The sequence below is a fragment of the Mustela nivalis genome (assembly GCF_964662115.1).
Source record: "Mustela nivalis genome assembly, chromosome: 8".
In the NCBI taxonomy this organism is placed as follows: Eukaryota; Metazoa; Chordata; class Mammalia; order Carnivora; family Mustelidae; genus Mustela; species Mustela nivalis.
The window spans coordinates 117,795,660-117,815,170 of record NC_139027.1 but is presented as its reverse complement, the minus strand read 5'-3'; the positions used below and the strand labels follow the sequence as shown (position 1 = coordinate 117,815,170).

At 54.4% G+C, this 19,511-nt stretch overlaps 1 protein-coding gene across 1 annotated transcript; it reads right to left on the bottom strand.

Moving 5' to 3' along the window:
* Window positions 1-423: 423 nt before the first annotated feature.
* Window positions 424-12,517, bottom strand: SCRT2 (scratch family transcriptional repressor 2). Its single transcript, XM_082745884.1, has 2 exons — window positions 12,258-12,517; window positions 424-1,336 (listed from the first exon to the last, which is right to left on the bottom strand). The coding sequence occupies exons 1-2, from the start codon at window positions 12,388-12,390 to the stop codon at window positions 543-545; spliced, it is 927 nt and encodes a 308-aa protein (XP_082602010.1). The 5' UTR covers window positions 12,391-12,517; the 3' UTR covers window positions 424-542.
* Between the last annotated feature and the right edge of the window lie 6,994 nt (window positions 12,518-19,511).

The following is a 19,511-nucleotide window of genomic DNA, read 5'->3' as shown; positions in this document are numbered from 1 at the left end:
AGGCCGAAGGAGGGTCTGGGGTTGAAATGTGGCCTGGGAGCTGCAGGGCCTGTGTACCGCGTGGATGGGGAAACCAGGACAGACGTGAGAGTCAAAGGTAGGTTTGGGCTTTAGACTGGGGTTCCGATAGAAGAATAGTAGGAGAGACTCAGCTGAGAACCGAGAGGAAAGGTCTGAAAGTTGATAGGGGAGAGGTGCGGGGTCTGGGAGAGGGCGGAGAACATTCCTGCTCTGGGGCCTGGGAGAGGTGCGGACCTGGTGCCTGAGTTGGGAGCCTTGAGGGCGGGTACAGGGGGTCAAGGTCCGAGTTTGGGGATCAGAAAGGACGATGTGGTCATGTGGTCGGGGTGAGGGCGGGGGGAGCCAGTGCAGGATGTGAGTGGTGGGTCTGGGGCGGGAGAGGAAGGTTCCGGGCTGGGAGTGGGGGTGGAGGGCGGGGAAGGGTTGTTTCCCTCTACCCTCCCAGGGGCGTGGGCAGGGAAACGCTGCTGGGGCGCTTAGAGGACGGAGATGGAGGTGGGGGCCCGAGGGCAGCGGGCGGCTCAGCTGGCGGCGCCGGCAGGGGGCGGCGGGGGCGGCTCGGCCCCCTTGACGCAGGCGGCCTCGCAGTGCTTGTGGAGGTAGGACTTGAGCGCGAAGCTCTTGTCGCACTGGCGGCAGCGGTAGTGCTTGAAGGCCGAGTGCGTCTGCATGTGCGCGCGCAGGTTGGAGCGGTCGGCGAAGGCCTTGCCGCAGTGCGCGCAGCCGAACGGCTTCTCGCCCGTGTGCGAGCGCATGTGGCCCTGCAGCAGCCAGGGACGCGAGAAGGCCTTGCCGCACACGCCGCACTTGTGGCGCAGGTTGTGCGTGAGCACGTGCATGGCCAGCGCGGGCATGGACACGTAGGCCTTGCCGCACGTCGGGCACTTGCGCGCCAGCTGGCTGTCCAGGCTGCGGTGCGTCTGCTTGTGGCGGCTCAGGTTCGACGACGTGGCGTACGTCTTGCCGCACTCGGCGCACGCGTGCCGGTGCCCGCCGCCCGCCGGCGCCCCCGCGCGCCCCGCGCGTCCCCCGGCGCTCCCGGCGTCCCCCGCGCCGCCCGCGTCCCCGCCGCCGCCCCCGCCGCGCCGCCGCCGCGAGCGCCCGTCGGAGATGAAGAAGGCGTCCATGGAGTAGCTGTCGGTCACGGCCGCCTCCCCGCGGAAGTAGCGCGCCGACAGGCTGGACTGCGGGCTCTCCGGATCGCTGTACTCCTCCGGGGCCGCCGGCGGGTAGGCGGGCTCGGCCGGCGCCAGCTCCAGGCCTGGCTTCTGGTCCGCATCGTAGCTGCTGGGGGGCAGGCAGTGCGGGGCATAACCTGCAGGGGAGGGAAGGGAGCGAGGACGAAGGTGAGGTGCTGCAGAGGGCCAGTCACTCCGCGCGCCCTCCCTTCAGGGCGTCCCCGTGCTCGCGCTTGGGAGACACTGGCCACTGGTAAGACAGTGGCCTCCGCCGTGCATCTTCCCCCTGCCTGGGTTCAGATTCCTTCTTTATGGCCCACGATGGAAACAACCCCTGCACCACCCTCTCGGAGCACGGTGCTCCCACGGTTCTACCGGCTGTGTGCTCACTATTTTCTGAAGTGCTCACAACCACGCAGTGAAACTCCTACTGGTATTACACCCACTTTACAGATGAAGACAGAAAGAGTCTGTAAATTCGCAGCTAGTAAGTGATGGAGCCAAGATGCAGGCCTTAGCAGGTTGACGCCAAAGGCCGTGCAGTCTTTATTCTAACAACATTCTGCTGTTTTGGTGCTTGCCATAACTTCTCTGAATCTGTTTTTTCATCTACAAAATGGAGCTTATATTTGGACACTGCCTCCCAGAGTCTTTGTGTTAAGTGATGAAAAGAAGTTAAGTGATGAAAAGAAGTGTGTGTTAAGCGTGCACCAGGCTCTGCCTCTGGTTTATGTGTGTTAACTCATTCAACCCTTATAGACCCTGCAAAGTTGGTATTGTTATCATCCTCATTTTCCGTGTAAGGCAATCAGGAAAGAGAGGGAGGGAGGGAGCACACAGCAATTGCTATATAAATGTTAGCTATTATAATTACACTTTTTGCTTGCTTAAAAAAGTGACTTCACTGAAGATTACTTAATTGTCTGCCTCTCCCACCCGACTATGAGCTTCCCAGGGCTGACTCTGTGTGCCCAGCGTGTACCTGGCTTTAAAAAGGTGTGCAATAAGTAGATGTTGCATAAATGAATTAAAAATCTTGATAGACCCACCTCCCAGGGATGCTAGAGGATTTAAGAGGTCAAGTGTGGGGCATGTTATAGGCAGTCCAGGAAGGGGACTTTCTTGTCCTTGCTCCCAAGCCTGTTTTGCTTCCAGCTCCACTAGAAACATTCTGGGGTCTCCCTGGGAGAATTCACCTCCCCCTCTTCCTCCCTCCTCTTCGTAGTCAGACCAGAAATCCTGTCTACTTGTTTTTGTGTGATTGGTGGGTAGACTGAGGCTCTCCCAGGGGGTTCCACAGAGGCTTCCCAACTGCAGGGGCCACCTTGATTTGTTTCTCCCCTCAAGACCTAGCTGGTCCTAGCACCCTCCCAAGAGGACCCTGGGGTCTGGGCTCCCAGGAGAATTTCTGGCAGATAGGCACAAAGTTATCAACCTGGCATCAAGGTTGTGTGTCCATTGTCTTTTGATTCCAGGAGGACAGTGAAGGTTAGGCCCCTTTCTGAGGTTTCAAGCTGGGGAAAGCTGGGCAAACTAGGAGATTTAACCCTCTCCTTCTGACCTTGAGACCTGCTCTCCCCACATTTCACCTTCAACATCCCCAACTCAAGAAAGCAGGTGGAAGAGGACTTTGTAAGCTGGGAACTGGATTCAGAGCCTTCCTTCCTTGAAACATCCTGCCTCATTCAGCCTCTGTACCTTTTCCTCTCCTCTGGGATCTGGGATGGTGATAGAATAAAGTCTGTGCAGACTGTCCCCCAACCCTGAAGATAAGGTTAGGCCCCTTGTTTTTTTCTTCTTTCCCTTCAGATGTTGGCACAGGACCCACTGCACACAGAAGTGGTTTGGGATTGTGGGGGTGGATGACTCAGTAGGGAGGGGCTCTGGTTGCAGAGAAGGCAGTGGTGCTGGCAGTTTTTTTAATTGGGGAGGGAAGGTTGCCCAGCCTCTCAGCACCCAATCCTCCCCTCCTGTCTGCCTTTGGTCTGGAGGTTCCCCCACCTCCCAGGCCAGGAATCAAGCTTCGCACTCATGCCCCAAAACATTCAGAGAATATTGTTTCAGACTAAGTTAAAAACCTTCAGACACTCCCAGACCTCCTCTCTCCTATATTTCCACTGTAACTACTAGGAATAATGATGATAAGAGCTAATATTTACTGAGCACTTACTGCGTGCCGGACCCTGTGCTAAGCGCTTCACTCCCCTCGCCTGACCAAATGTCACAAAACCACTTCTATGACACATAAATGGAAGCATGGAGAGGTGATGGTACTTGTTCAAGGGATGGAGCCAGGATTGGGATCTACTGCACTGCTCCCCTTGTTTTCCACACCCCCAGAGGTCCCCGAGGCAGGGGCTACAGCTGGGTCGTTCACCTGCTATCCCTGGTGCCCTATCTTGTGGGCACAAGGTAAATTATTTGTGAAATGGGTGATAAACGGTGATAAAGATTTGCCAGGCCAGCCTTACTCCCCAGCCCAGCAGGATCTGCTTACAAGCCATTCTGTCTGGCTGTTCTTGGGACAGCTTGATTCCCCGCAGAGATTCTGGGTGACCTTGAGCAAGTCATGCTCCTCTCTGTGCCTCAGGGGATAGATCTCCATTTGCAGGGGATCGCTGATCTTGTGACCAGCGCCTTGCATGTTCTGTTATGAAATAAGGATGGCATACTAGTTGAGAGCACCACCTTGGTACCAGGCTGCCTGAATGGAGTTCCAACTTTATGGTGCCCAGCTGTGTGACCTTAGACAAACTGCTTGACCTCTCTGTGCCTCTCTTGCCCCAGCTCTAAAATGGGGGATAATGTAAGCCTGCATACAGTTGTACTAAGGAGTCCATGAATAAATAAACAGTGAATGAAAAATGAAGAAATAGTGATGAATATGCTAGAGCACTTGTCAGATGCTGTTTTAGGGCTTTATATGCACGAATGCATTCCATCCTCATGACTCCAGTTGGCACCATGTTACAGATCAGGAAATTTAGATACAAGGTAATTAAGTAACATGCCCAGCAAGTAACTTAGAGCTAGGATCCCACCCTAGCTCTAGTTTGCATATTGCAAACCCTTGATCCATGTGTGCTGTTATTATTAGTAATAATAATAACCTTCCCAGCTGGGTTTCTGTACTGCAGTTTTCTTGGCATCTGCCAAGACACATCCTGATGTTCTTCTCTGGGCCTCTGTTTCCTCAGGATGTGTAATTTTTACATCATGTTCGGGGTGAGGAAACTTCTGGTGGGGTAGTAGGAGTTCAGTGAACCAGGCAAGTCCTCACCCAAATTGGGCTTCCTGCCCGTGGTGCCCTCTGGTGGCAGCCTGCAGCACTGCAGCACCGTACTCCTGTCGCTGGGGGGCTCTTTATATAGAAATAGGGGTGCCTCAAACAAAGGCTGGTCCTCTGCCTAGGGATGGATGCCTAACTGGCTTCAGGCCCGGCATTGCAGGCCAGACCTGATTCCCCGCATCTGTGGAGCTCAGCATGGGTTGTGGGGTGGGGTGGAGTTGGGGGTTCTATGAAAGTTTGCATGGTCACATTAGGACTAGGTGGTTCTAACTTGCTTTGTGACCTTGGACAGGTTACTTAACCTCTCTGGATTTGGTCTGTATAGGAAGAAGGTTGACTGGTATGCTTTAAAGGCTCACTCTGCCCCATGGCAGAATAGATCCTCAGGGATGCCCATTTTTCTGTCCTTCACAAACACCCTCAACTCCACCTCATCCTCCTCAGATCAGCCTAGACTTCTCCCTGTCTATGTGACCTTGGTAAGTTATTTAACCTTTTTGTGCCACATATGTGTAAGGGAGCATATAATAGCATTAAATGAGTTAATGCATATAAAGTGCTTAGTACAATGCTTGGCACACAATAGCCTCTCAAGCTGCTTTTATTATTGTCATCATTATCATCCCTGCATTTCTGGTGATATCCTTCTAATCTACCAGGAGTAGAAGGAGACACACACGGGTGTCTCAGGCTGCTATGGGACCTTGGGCAAAGCACCTCACCTCTCTGGTCCTCAACCCTGGAGAACCCTTCAGGACACTCCTAAGTTGTGCTCTGACTGTGCATGGAACCCAGATGGGTTTGGGGTGCTTTCCTCTGCTCCACAGGTGACCGGAGATGGCTGAGCTGCCTGTCCTCCACCTGACAGGGTGAGACAGGGCTCTCCTGTTTGGGTCGCAATAGAGGCAGGAATGGCCAGGGACCCAGAGAGAAAACCAGGGGCACACTCATCCTGGCTCTTTTACCCATATCCTAGTTGTGTGACCTTGAGCAAGTCACACAGCTTCTCTGGGCTCAAATCCCCTATTTGAGGGATAGGGACCAGAGCCACTCTTGCCACTTGGAGTGACACTTTGGAGATACAGCGATATCATACACGTGTCACCTGAGAATGACTTTTGGTGTTCTCTGCTTATGAGTCTTAATACTTTAGATGGAAAGTCCAGAATTGATTAAAAAATTAAAAATCCTGCACTCAAAGGAGTGGTGGGAAGGGAATTTCATGGATATTAAGGTGCCGGGTGCTCCACAGTCACAGTCTCATCGGACTGGCCCCTTGGGGAGAGGGCAGGGGGCATCTTGAGTAAATACCACCACTGCTACCTACCACTGCTTCCTGTCAGCCTCCCTCTGTGCCAGGCAGTATGTTACGCCCAGAGGCTTGGGGGCCCAGAGAGGGGAGAAGGTTTGTCCAAGGTCACTGGCAGAGGAGTTAGGCTTACAACCCTCCAGAGTATGTGTTTTTTCCAAAACACCCCAACTGGATGGAGACTGCTGGTGGTGGGAAGTTTACAGTTGGTGTGGCAAAGGGGCAGTGGGTTTCTTCAGATAACATCACCTAGTTGGCCTATGTCTGAGGGGTTGATGAGGGGCTGGGGCTGTGGAGAAACTGCTTGGGAAAATGTTCCTGCCCCTTGTAAATTTTTGCAAATAAAAGCAGTACAAGTAGTGATTGACACTGAGTATACTTACTGTATACAAGGTGCCCTGCTCAGTACTTTGTGCACACTAGCTCCTGTCTGAGGGAACCTGATAGTCACTTCCTACCGTGCCCTGCAGAAGCTGAGGCACAGAGAGGGGCCTTGACCCACCTCAGGTCACGAAGCAAGCTCTTTGGTCACAAGCTCTCGTAAGAGCTAGGCCAGCCTTCTGCCTCTTAGTCCTGGACTCCTTTTCCTAGTCTCTCCCAGATTCCTAGGGTCCCAAACTTCCTGCCGGGAATTTCCAGCCCCCGTCCCACTTCCCTGCCTTGAGATGGGCAGAAAAAGAGAGGGGCCTGGTGGTGGGCCAGCTTTCCAGGTGGCCCACTTTCCTGAGGAGGGCCCAGCCCTGCTTGGTGGTGGGAGCTGGAGGGGCTGCTGCACGGGTATATTTAGAGCTGCTGCTTGCTGTGCCAGGGCCTCGGGCCTCGAGAATCAGCTCCAGCCAGCTGAGCAGAAAGCCAGGTCTGTCAGCAGCAAAGCGGGATAAAAATAGTTTCTCCTGTCTGCTCACAGAGCTGGGCAAAGGGGCTGGTACCTCCCCCTCCCCTTATTATAGCATCTTTGTTAGCTGTTCCCTGGGCACTGGACCAGAAATGACACCCACCTCCTCCAAGGGCCTGGCAGCTGGTACACCTGCCCACTGGGGAGGGGTCCCTGAGTCCAGATGATCAGGGGACAGAATGAGGTCTGGCCCAACGTGACCACGGCTATAGGGTGTGGGGCTGATGCCCACTGACCCAGGCCCAGGGAGTGTCTAGAGGATTCCAGAGTCCCTCCCCACTTTCTCCCCTCCAGAAATCCCACATATTCTGTTTTTTCCTGACTGTGACCCAATTCCTGTGGCCCATAGGGAGGTCCACAGCTCTGCAGGAATCAATAGGAAAGATTTTTCAAGAGGTTGTGGAGATAGGAGTAGGTGGCTAAGGGTCTTGAATTGCCTAGCACTGGCTGGTGGAGCAGCCTCGTGCTCCCTTGGGGGGAATCTCAGCAGGCCCTTGCACAATGCATGCAGGCTCTCCAAGCCTCCCGCTTTCTGCCCTACCCTCTCTACTCCAGGGAGGTGCAATCAGAGGGCCTCTCCAACCTCCCTTCCTACCAAAGGCTGGCAGCTAGAGACAGCTGGGAGGGAGGTCAGGGAGTGTAGGGGCCCCATCTCTCTCACTGTGCCCCCCAGAGGACCTCTAGGCTGTGAATGTCCCTAGAATGTGTAGATGAAACGCTCAACAGGGAGATGTGACTGGGTCCACCATTTATGCCCTTGTGACCTCGTGCGAGTGATGGGCCTCCTTGGCCTCATTTGCCTTTGTAGTTTGGAGATAATTCTACCCCCCCCACCCCCACCCCCCGTGCTCACTGCCCTTTGCCCACAGCGTGTGGGGAGATTAGGGGGTGCAGGGAGTCTTTGAGATATGTAACTTGCTGTGCTGACATAGGGACTTGATGTATTCTGCTCTCCCTCAGGAACTACAAACTGAGACTGTTTGAAGAGTGGATGCTCAGCTCCAGGCTTTCATGTCCCCTTTGTGACCCCAGGTTTTCGGGGAGGCTGTGGGCCCCAGATTCTATATCCCACGTGGGCCCTGTTATTCCATACTCCCACTGACTAATTCTTAGGAAAGTCAAATTTCTGGATTCCTAGAAGGTCAGAGCTGAGAGCAAGTTCAACTGCTTGAGTTCATGAAAGGGAAACCAAGGCTGGAGTAGGGGAAGACTAGTCCAAGGACACAGAGAAAAATAATGGTGGGTCTAAGACTTCAGCCTGAGAAGCCTCGAGAATGGACCTGGACATGACCTTGGACTGGAAGTTCGACCTGGGGCTTAATCCTGGACCCTGAACCTGAGCATTGACCTGGACCTGATCTTAGACATTGAAACTTGAACTTGGACATGAATTTGTTCTGAATATTGGATAGGACCTATAACCTTGCACATTGACCTTGGACCTAGACCTTGGAATTAAGGTTGAACATGGTTGTTAGGCTTGGATCTCAGATCTGGACTTGGGCATTAGACTAGACATTGGACCTGGACTTTGAACCTGGACCTCTGACATGTCTCTAACCTGTATCGTGGACCTAGGCCAAGACTGAGACGCCAGGGGAAATGCTAGTTAATGAAGAGCCAGATGGGCCTGCTGTGTGTCCTTGGGCACCTCCCCAGCCTTCTCTGGGCTCCCTCTGCCAAGGGATTGGGGCAGCCCTTTTGCATCCCTGCTCTCAAGATGGACTTTCTGAGGTGTGGGGTGGATGTGTTGGGGATTTTCAGCCAGGCTTCCAGGCCCGGCCTGGAGCGACTCCCTGGCGCCATCAGAGGGAGTGAGAGGATGTGGGCGCTAGTATAATGTGGTCAACTAGATAAGCCCATGGGCAAGAGTAGGAGTGCTTCCCCGGCCTGCTGGGGAGGCTTAATGTAGCTGTGGAGGGCAGACAACTGTGTTATTGGATTGGCATTGATCCCTCATTTGCCTGGGTCAGATGCACTCTGAAGGAGTATGGAGGCAGCCCTCGGCTGGGGATACAGAGAAAGGGGGACCCGGAGCCCGGCTGGAGTTCTGAGTTAGGGTGTGAGAGTGTGAGGGAGTGAAGCTATCTTCGCTCAGGTCCGTGGAGACTACTGCTGTGCAGATAGATAAGCAGCAGCCCGCTCTGGGATAGCTCAGAGTGCCCAGTATCTCCCCACGGTGGGGGCCCAGCGCCTGCAAAGCGGCGGGCTTGACGGAGTTGGAGGACGAGGGTGTGAGAGGGTTAGGGGGATGTGAGTTGGCATCTCACAAGACTGAATCTGTGTTCAGCATCACCCAGGGAAGAGGAGGGGAAGGGGAGGCTGCACCGAGGCAGAAAACAGTGGAGGAGCAAGAGGAGCAGGAGGGGGAGAAATGAGGCATTGTATTGGGCAGGATGGTGGAATTAAATCTGGTCTGCCTTCTTTGGGGAGCTATGCAGAAAGGCCTGGAGATTTTTTAAATTTGGGAGGCTTCCCCTTCCCTATTTCGGAGTTCTTTGGGCTGGTGGGGGGCGGCCTGGAACCCCAATGCACCTGCCTCACCCTTTGCCCAGCCCTCAGAGGCTGAAAAGGGAGGGAGTAGGGAGGCAAAGAAGAGCATCCGTGTGTGTGTGTGTGTGTGTGTGTGTGTCTGTGTGTGTGTGTGTGTGTATTTGTGTAGGAGGAGTCCTCCAGGAATCCTCAGCACTCCCAGGCATTCCCTGAGCTGGGAGTACACCTCTTTTATTTGGGGCCCTGCATCTTCCATCAGTTAGGAGCCTGTGGTTCTTCTGACCTCCACATTCACAGGCCCCCTCCCTACACCCCTCCCCAGCTTCCCCTCCCACAAGCTTCATCCTGACCCTGTGGCCGTTGCTGCAAGAATGGCTTGTAAGAGGATCTTTCTAATAACTGGAACTATCTCCAGCCCCAGGCCCTTCCCCCCTTCCCCCTCCCTTCCCCTCCCTCCCTCCCTCCCTCCATCTCCTCACCTCCCCCCCTCCTCTCTTTCTCCTTGTTTACCCAGCACACTTACACACGCTGGGAGAGAAAAACGTCGGCTCAGCAATTTTTCACACTTCCCTCAAACGCTCAGCAAGGTTATTTCCGGCAGAGCGGAGACAACGGGCCACTAGCCGGCAGGCTCTCTGAGGACCCCCAGCACCCTGTCCACCCATGGAATGAGGGAGCCTCACTGTCCAGTCTAGCCACACCCCAGGGATAGGAGAGGCCCTTGAAAACAGGATGAGGCGGACCCTGTGTTTCCCAGCCATACCCAGGCTTGAAGGGTCACCCCCGGTCTCTGGCACAGGCCCTTTACCGCAGGCACTGCCAAAGCAGCTAGGCCAGGGTGCCTGTCCTCATTGTGGGGCATCCTGCAGAGAATGAAGCTAAGAAATACCTGGTCTCAGAAACTCTGCCACCCTCAGCCAGGCATTGGATGGCAAACAGAATCCTACAGAGACCCTGACAATGGCCCCCTGCAGTCCATTAGACCCTCATCCAGGCATCTCCAGTGCCTCCCATCTCACAGTTGACCTTCACAAAAGCTGAGCTTGTCAGAGTTGGAAGGATACTTAGTTCAGCATCCAAACTCTTTCGCTGCTGGGGAGACAGAGGACCAGAGAAGGGAAGACACTTGCCTAAGGTCACACAGTGAGTCAGAGACCTAGTCTCCCAGAGTTTCAGGCCAGATATCAGACTATCACAACAGCCTCAGGAGTCTCTGGAGGCTAGGGAGCTAGTCTAGAGCCCTTTGGGGGAAAGGGCCAGAGACAGGGGAGGTTCTAGGGTGTCGAACCCGGTGGAACCCCCATAGGAGCACCCTTGCTGATAGCTTTGCTCCAACTTTTGCCTTGACCCCACCACGATTCACTCAAGGGTTCCTTTCAAAGCTTTTTGAGACTGAATTCAAAGCCAGGTGCTCCTGTCACCCTCCTGAGGAATAGTTTGCAGTTTGGGCTGTGCAAGAGAAATTCTCTAAGCTTCTCTGGGTTTCTTCAACTGGCCTGGGGACAGGACCACTGGGGCTCCAGGGGGTGGGAGCCTAGGGCTTTGTGTCAGTCCCCCAAGGAATCCACATCCTCATCTTGCAGGCATTTCAGTTCCTACCCAGATCCTAGCACACATACTCCCCAGCCCTGGCATGGTCCCAGGTCTACCCTCTGTCCTGCCAGCACTCATATAAGCCCAGCCATATCCCTGGGCCTCTGTCCTTGACCCCAAGAGGCCCTGGGGTCAAGAAAAGAGGACAGTAGAATAAGGGGACATATAGGCAATGGAAAAAGGGGGTTGGTTCTCTGGGGGAGGCACAAGGCTGAGAAACTATAGCTGTATCCCTGATCACTCCCTAATTTCTTTGACCTTGATGAGGTCACAGAGCCCTTTGCCCAGCACTTTCTTGCTACCTGGCTTGATAGAGTGATGGAATGTGGGTGAAGTGCTTGGAAATCCCTAAGGTGAAAACTCCTACCCTCCCTGGCCCCTGCCTTCACCACCTCACCTCCCTCCACCCCCCACCCCAGCCCTTTCTTCTCTTCTTTTTCTCCCCTCCCCTCTCCTCTCCTCCCTCACCCCTCTCCCCTCCATACACCCCAAAGCTGATGCCACATGTGATGTCAGATTTCTTAGTGCCAAAGGGATGCCTCTTCTCCAGACACCTGCCTGGTATGGGCCATGAGAGGAGAACCCTTTTGTGATCCCCTTGATGGGGGATGGGGTCTACACAGGCAGTCTCTGATTCTTCTCCATACCCTTCAGAGATCACCCCTTTCTGAGGCTGAATGACCTCTCTTGTCCCTCAAACCCTTGTCCCTGCAGGAACTTGCTCTGAGAAGAGATGGAGTGTGCTGGGGGTGGGGGACTTACAAGGAACAGCAGGGCTGGCTCTGGAGGGGGTTGAGAAGCTGGAGTGGGGAAGGAGTGCAGCCCAGGGGATCAGGAGCCACTTTAGGGGAACACCTCCTAGAAATCCCCTCTTTCTTGCAGCCCCAAGGACAGGCCCAGCCTTTGGCAGGCATGTGGCTGAGGGTAACAAAAGAGTTGCTGAGAGAGGGGGCCTGGGTACACTTGTCTGGCATCGCCAGGGGGAGCAGGCTTGAAGGGAAGGAGGGTGCCCCCAGCTACACCCAAGGAGCCAGCCCTATCTCCCCAGGGACTGGTAGTCCTGGCTTGCTTATTTTCCCCACTAGGGCAGTACACTCAGGCAGCCAGCCTCCTTCCCTCCACCAGGGAGAGAGGACCCTCAGACTGCCTTGTGCATTAGCCCCCCAGCATTAGCCCTTCGTGGGTGCCTCTCTCTCTCTTTCCATTCTCTCACCACCTCTCACTCCAGCCCCGTTTAGGGCCACAACTTTCAAAGTCCGGGCTGGCGCGTGGCTGTGGGATGGATCGACCCTGCGACTTTCCCTTTGTAGGGACCTAGCCCCTGCCCCGCCCGCCCGGCCCTCGGGAAGCCCGGGAGGCGCACACAGCTAGGGAAATCTCCTCCCGGGGTTCCCTGCCGCGCGCACCCCTCCTCGTGGCCCGAGATGGGGAGGGCTCGAACTCCCCTCCCTCCCCCCCCCCCCGCCGGGTCCTACTCACCGTTGTCCCCGGGCGGCCCCCGGGCTCCAGGCAGCACGTAGGCGGTCTCCAAGGGGTGGTAGGTGGGGGCCGGCACCCCGCTGCACTGGAAGCCGTCCCCTTTGATCTTCTTTACCAAGAAGGAGCGCGGCATGGTGCGACTGGCGGGGGGCTCGGCGGGGGCACTTGCGTGGGGCCCCGGTGGGGGGAGGCGGCCAGTCGGGCGCGATTGGCTGTCGGCGCGGGGTTTCAGCACTGGACAGCTCCCAGCGGGCGGGCGGGCGGCAGCGCGGAGCCGGCACCGGTGGCGGCGGCCCCGGCTCTGGCTCGGGCTCCCGCTCGGGCTTGGCGGCGGCGGCGCGCAGACGGGCGATCGCTGGAGCTGTGCTCAGCACTCCGGCTGCCGGCTTTATATGGGACGCAGGCTGGAGGAGATCAGGTGGTCCCCTAGCAATGGAACTGTTCAGCGCTCTAATCCATCAAATGTCCCCCAGGACAATCGCTCCGCACACGTTCCCCTGAACCGGCAGCGGTGGGGGCAGGCCAGGCGCAAGGAGCAGCGGGCAGGCAGGAGGGGAGAAAGTGAGGGCGAGAAAGGCGCAGAGATATAGAGAGACGGAGAAAGAGGAGTGGGGAGGGGGGGAGGAGGGAAAGAGAGAGAGAGGGAGAGAGGAGAGAGGAGATACACAGAGAAAGACAGAAAGAGGCATACAGAGAAAGAGAGACACACACACTGAAAGAGGTAGAAATAGAGACCGAGATAAGGACAAAAAGACACAAGAGAGAAACATAGGAAAACAGAGATGGAAAGAAGTAGCAACACACGCTCACACACCCATGGGAGAAAGAGAGAGATCCAGACACACAAAAAGAAAGCCCCTTAGGGATGCCAAGAAAGGGAAAGAAAAGTGTAAGATAGAGGGAGAAGCCGAGGGGAGAGGACAGAGAGTGGTCTGGGCAGGTGGGGTTCAGGCACATGGGGACACAGGGAAGGGGATGCAAAGAAAAGAGTGTGAGCTCCCCAGCTGCGACCCTCCTGCCTCCAGTCCTCTCCCTTTCCCCCAATTCAGAAGTGGCTAGTGTAGACACTCAGTTTTAACTAGAGGAAGTCGTCACCCCCACCCCAGCTTGACCTCCCACTGAAGCGCCCTATTGGGTTTGGGGTTCAACTTTCTTCTCCCAGAACTGGTGGGGGCAGCAAGTCCCCGATGCGGATGCTGGACCCGCTCATTCGGTCCTGTTCCGGTGCCTAGCTCAGGCAGGCGCTGCAAGAGGAAGTGAAAATCGTCCAGTAATTAATTTCCCTGCTGCCGGGGGGTGGTGGTTTTGACACATCCGAGGCTGTGTCTTTCCCTGAAGCGGGGAGCAGACAATAGAGACACGTGGACTGGGAAGGGAGAGGGGGGAAGGGAGGGGGAGCGGGGCTCCCGCTGGAACTCTTTGCAGGTCAGCTCCTTTGTCTCCAGGAGGATCTGAGTAGATCACCCCCACCCCACCATCCGGCCAAAACCTGGGGGAGCTCCTATATCTGGGAGGAACGAGGAGCAGGAGAACCCAACCCCCTGCCTAGAGACTGCTTGGCAAAGTGCCATGGTGGTGGGCTGGCTTCAGCAAGTATGGGATGGCCTGTGCACAAGAGTCCCAGAATCGGACTCCAGGAATGCCAGGATCTCACTGGTCAATAGCATTCTGTTTATGGGATGCCAGGCTGATGGAGTGGGGATGTGCTTTTGGGATTGGGTCATTCAATACCAGTTGGGATACTAAGACCTGGAGAGGGTATGGAGGTGCCTGAGGTCCTACAGTGAGTCAGCAGAAATTTCCAGAAACCCTTGTATGGCCTTTGGGCACCAATGAGTGAGGGGCTCACACAGTCTTTGAGGTATGATGTAGAATCTTGGAATAAAATCTGGGCCCTTGAGCTTGCCAAGGCCCTGCATGATCTTGGGGGTGGCGTGTGCATTGCCCATCTTCCCAGCTATACTGCCTCATATAGTTTGCTCCCTGGGACTTTTTTTTTTAAACCTTAATCTTTGATGGTTGAGATGATCGTACCCCTTGACTCATGGCATACCCCTGAGTTCCCTACTACAGCCACACGGGCCACTTCTAGTTCTTCAGGCTTGGTGCCCACTGGCTTATCTCTCTTGGCCAATCTTTCCTCTCCCCAGATTGTCCTCCTCACTTCATCCTAGCACACCCCTAGGTCTTAGCTGAGGGATCACTTCCTGTAGGAAGTATCCCGACTTCCTATGTGGTGGACTAGCCCAGCTTGCCCTTCAGCTCCTGAGCTTGGTGGGGACAGAGACTCTGTCCCATGTTTGGCTCAGCGTACTTTTACAATGTACAGTGGGACACCCCTGCTTCCCCCCTTACCAGCTGTGGAACCATGGGCGAGTTATTCAACGGCTCTGTGCCTCACTTTCCCCCTTCACGAAATGGGGATAATAACTGCTGCCAGCTCAGGGGCTTGGCAGCATTACCAGAACTGCTATATATAAAAGACTTGGAGTGGAATGCGGCCTATAGTAGTGCTCAATACATGTGGCTTCCATGTTTACGGTTGTGCCTGGAGCACCCCACGTATCTGTGGGGTTCTGTGGAGTAAGTGGTGACGGTCCCCATCCCTTCTCTCTTGGAGGGGACATTCAAGGGACTGTGGCGGGACACTGAAGAAGAAAACGCTGATATCAACAATATCCTTTCAAGTAGTTGCTCAGTGCTGTGAGGAACATAGTACTGGGTGAGGGGATGGAGAATGATGGTGCCTAGCCAGCGTGGCCAGCAGGGGTCTCCTGGAAGAGTTGACATCTGTGCTGAGATTGCTTCTAGGCGTGCTTAGTCCAGTGTGGTAGATAACACACCTGGGTCAGGGGCATCTGGGTGGCTCAGTCAGTTAAGCATCTGCCTTTGGCCCCCGGGTCATGATTGCAGGGTCCTGGAGATCAAGGACTGCCTTGGGCTCCCTCTCCCTCTGCCCCTTCCCCTGCTTGTGGGTCCTCTCTCTCAAATGAATAAAAAAAAAAAAAGACACTTGGGTGCCCATGAGCTCATCTCTGCCTGCCTGTCAGTCCTACCGTTCCCATTTCCTACAAAGAGACCGTGACACTGAACCCAGGGAGTTTTCCAAGACTTTGAGGTTCACAGTGGCTTAGGGACAGAGCTGGGACTGGGCTCTTTGTCATCAGGGCTTCTCCAAGGTCCTGTTGACCACCAGTGCCAGGTTGAACATAAGATCCCAGGTCTCTGTCCTCTGGTTGGATGGTGGCTTAGGCACCTTTAGCAGAAAAGAAGAAACCTTTGGGGCTCCTGGGTGGTTCAGTGGGTTAAAGCCTCTGCCTTTGGCTCAAGTCATGATCTCAGGGCCCCGGATCGAGTCCCCCCCCCCCCCATTGGGCTCTCTGCTTGGCAGGGAGCCTGCTTCCCTTCCTGTCTTTCTGCCTGCCTTTCTGCCTGCTTGTGATCTCTGTCTGTCAAATAAACAAATAAAATCTTTAAAAAAAAAAGAAGAGGAAGAAGAAGAAAAAACCTTTGGCCCAGAAATTGAGGTTCAAGAATATCTACAGGGTAGGGAGGCCTGAAACGTGGATGAAATACACAACGGCTATCACAGCTTTATCACTGGGACACCAAGAAGGGACTTTGGTCCCCTAAATCTCCCCTAACACTGGCTTCCTGGTTCCAGAGAAACTAATGTCTCCAAATCACATCAAATAAGTAAAGAACTTTAATCTCTGGGATGTTCGCTGCAGCATCAGAGACCAGAATAAAAGCCCCAAACAGGAGAAAATCGCAGGGGGCTGTGAAGAAGACACGTGTGAGATGGACTGCTCTCTAGTCAGTAAAAATTGTCATATGAGGGAAGGGCTCATGGAATCACGTTAAGTGAAGGACGTAGAATCCAGAAATCTCTCATAGCCCGTTTGCAACTAAGAACCAAAATAAAAATAAACATGCCTAGAAAAGTGAAAGAAGGACAGGAGGCCTGTGGGTTTTCTCCCCCCCCCCTTTTTCATGTTTTCTAAAAAGACCATTAAATGTTTCGGTTCCACAAACGTTTACCTTGAGCACTTGCTAACTACTCCCTTCTTTCTAAGGAGAAGAACTGATAGATTTTGTAAAACACATTAGGATATTCATTCCTCTGACTTTTGGGAAGAGAGCGCTGCTGGTGGCAAGTTTCCCCTGCGACAATAATAATTATTGTTCTACCAACGGCAGCATCACTGGGCAGCTCTGTGTGCCTGGCACTGTTCTAAACGCTTGCCCTCCACAGAAGTGGCCCTCGCCAGGGGCTTTAGCTGGAGGGATTCAGAGACAGGCTGTTTTCAGTTCTCACCACTCACTAGTGGTGGGGTTCTCAGTGCCTCTGTTTGCTCATCTGTAAAATGGGGGTATTAACAGGTCCTGTCTCACAAGGGTGATGATTACATAATAATGTACCTGTGAAATGTTTCAAGCAGTGCCTGTCGCAGAGCAGTTCCACAGTAACTTGACTTGATAATTGTTGACTATTTTAATTTATACATCTTCACTCATCTAAGCTTCACCATGGCCTCGTGGGAGAAGACTCTGTTACACCCCATTCTACACACGAGGCTGAAATGACCGGTTCAAGACCACAAGGTCGCCGTGGAGGAGCTGGGGAGGGTCCAAGATCCATGTGGCCTGCTGGCTGCCTCCCCAGGAGTCCTGGGCTTGAGATAATGGGTCTCGCTAGAGGGGACTGCAGGCTTGGCCCTCCTGCCCTCCTTAGTCTGCACTGGTATCCTCCACATTTCAGCCTTGCTCTGCTGGTCAGAAGGGAGGGTAGCTACTCGTGTCTGGGTATGGGTCTCAGGGCTGTGTTGGTCCAGGGAACTGGCAAAAGGGCCCCCTGCCTGCAGCTCCCTCTGCGCATCTATAGTGGGACTGGGGCATCCTGTTGGCAGGGTTCACTGCCTGTGGTTGGCAAGGAGCAGCCCGATTCTAGCCCCGGCACTACTCCCTCTGCTCCCCCTTCCTGGGCTCCAGCTTTCTCATCTGTCAAATGGGCATGAGACAAGACAGTCCCTGAGCTGCTGTCCAGAGCCGATAATGGAATTCTGTATGAATTCCAAGGAGGAGAGTGGCCACAAATGCATTCACTACACGCTGATGGGGCCCTTTTTCTGGTAAGCGTCACTTACGCGGCTCTGCTTCTCCAGTGTGTTCTATCCAGGCCCTCCTCCTCCTCGGGGCCAGAGGGGAGAAGGTAGGAGAAGGGTGAAGCTCTGCACCCCGAGACTCACAGAGGTGGTCTTGCCCTCAGGGCACACAGTGGGTTCTCCGGAATTTGATGGGTGTGGGGTTTTCTCTTGGGCCACTTTGGTTCTCTGGGAATCAGGTGTGAACGCAGAGGGGGAGGGACAGACTTTGATGGGAGCTAAGACCTGTGGAGAAGATAGGGCTGCCTTCAGCCAGGGCGCGGGTCTGGCGCCTGTGAAGGGAGAGATGGGAGAAAGGAAGATGGTGGAGCCAGAGCCTCAGGCAGCCGTGCGGGGCCAGGGCAGTCTGGTCAGGGCAAAGGTCTTCTGCGGAGGAGCCCCACGCTGGGCAGAACGGCCATGCCCAGGTTCCCTGCTCTCAGTGCCTGCAGTCCAGAGGAGGGCCCAGTGGCAGGCCTCTTATCACAGCCACACGTGTTTTTCTTTATTTTATTCATTTAAGGAACACTTACGACTCTGGGCCCTCGGCCAGGGACTGATGTGTACACTCTCCAAATACTACCTGAGTGAATCCGCACACTCGCCTTTTCGGGCAGACACGATGGTTAGCCCCATTTTACAGAGGAGGAAGCAGAGCCCAGAGGATTTAAGTGACTTGTCCGAGGTCTCACAGCCAGTGCGGTCTGCTCCAGAGGCAGGCCTCCAACCGCTTAGCCCCACTGCCTCCCCTCCCATGGCCAAGGCCCTGGCAGCCTTCAGTCTTCATTCCTCACTGGCGCAGGAGCTCAGAGCCTCAGCAGGCTCCAGGAAGGGGCCAGCTGGAGAGGTCAGGTGTGTGGCCAGGTCACAGACCCTCCTGAAGCTTCTACCCTCTTCCCTCAAAGCCTCCCACCTCAAGGCCTTTGCAGACCTGTTCCTGCTGCCTAGAGCACTCTTTCCTCCCTCCTGGCTAGTTCCCCTTTCTGCTACCACTCCCCCCCACCCTTCCGCTTGACCCTGGGATCTAGCCCAGGACAGACATGACATGTGGTGGCAAGGAGCACATTTCTGAGAACCATGTGATAATAATGCTAGCTGACATTTATTGAGCACTTACTATGTGCCGGGAGCCAAATCCACCCCTTTGTGTGGATTACTTCATTTAACCATCACCTCAACCACCACATCCAGGGCCAAATGGGGCCCTACTGATGTCCCCATCTTATGGAAGAGAAAACCAAGGCTCAGAGAGGCAAGATGGTTGCCTAAGGAGACCCCGCTAAGGGGTCAGGATTCAAATGAGGCTGATCTGGCTGCAAAGCTCTGATTTTAAACCATAAAGTCCTTCCCTCTAAGAGGGCTAAAGGTGCCAATGCTGGGGTCGGTAGGGGAGGGCCCTCCAAAGGGGTTCTCCTTCTTCCTCCCCCTTCCAGGGCCGAATGCGCCTCAAATGGGAGCCCAGATCCACTCACTTTACTGCCACACCCATCATCTACAGAGTGCTGGGCAAATAAATGGGCTCAATGACTATATCTCTTGAATGAATGAATAGACTGTTGAGTGAAAAACCTCCTCATGACCCCTCCTCACCCTAGTCCTCTTCGGCCTGAGTTTGGGTTGTCAGCCCTCAAGATTTCCTTTTGCCTTTGGGGATAATCGAGTGCCTATCCTATGACAAGCCTCGCCATTCCCTCATTAAAGTGTCTTTTCTTAAAGCTGGAGATGTTCCTTAATATCCTCTCCTCTGTCCCTGACAAGGTCATACCTTAAGTGGCTCCCTGAAACCTCTAGAAGGGGAGTGGCGTGGCTAAGAGACCCCCACACCTGTGTCCCACATAAAAGCAAGTGACGTGGTTCAGAGTTTGGGCCTGGGTCACCCTGAGCCAAGTTTTAACTCTTCAAGCTGTGTTGCTTTGGGCAAGTCACTTTGCCTCTCTGTGCCTCTATTTCACTTCTGTAAACTGAAACTAGTGAGAGCTCCTGTTACGGTTAGGTAACAGTTAGGGTAGTATGAGGCCTGGAGCATAATAGAAAGCTCTACTTGAAGAGCCTTTGGGATATCAGCACTATCCCCTCAACAACCCCGTCTAGAAGTTGTGCCCCTTCTGAA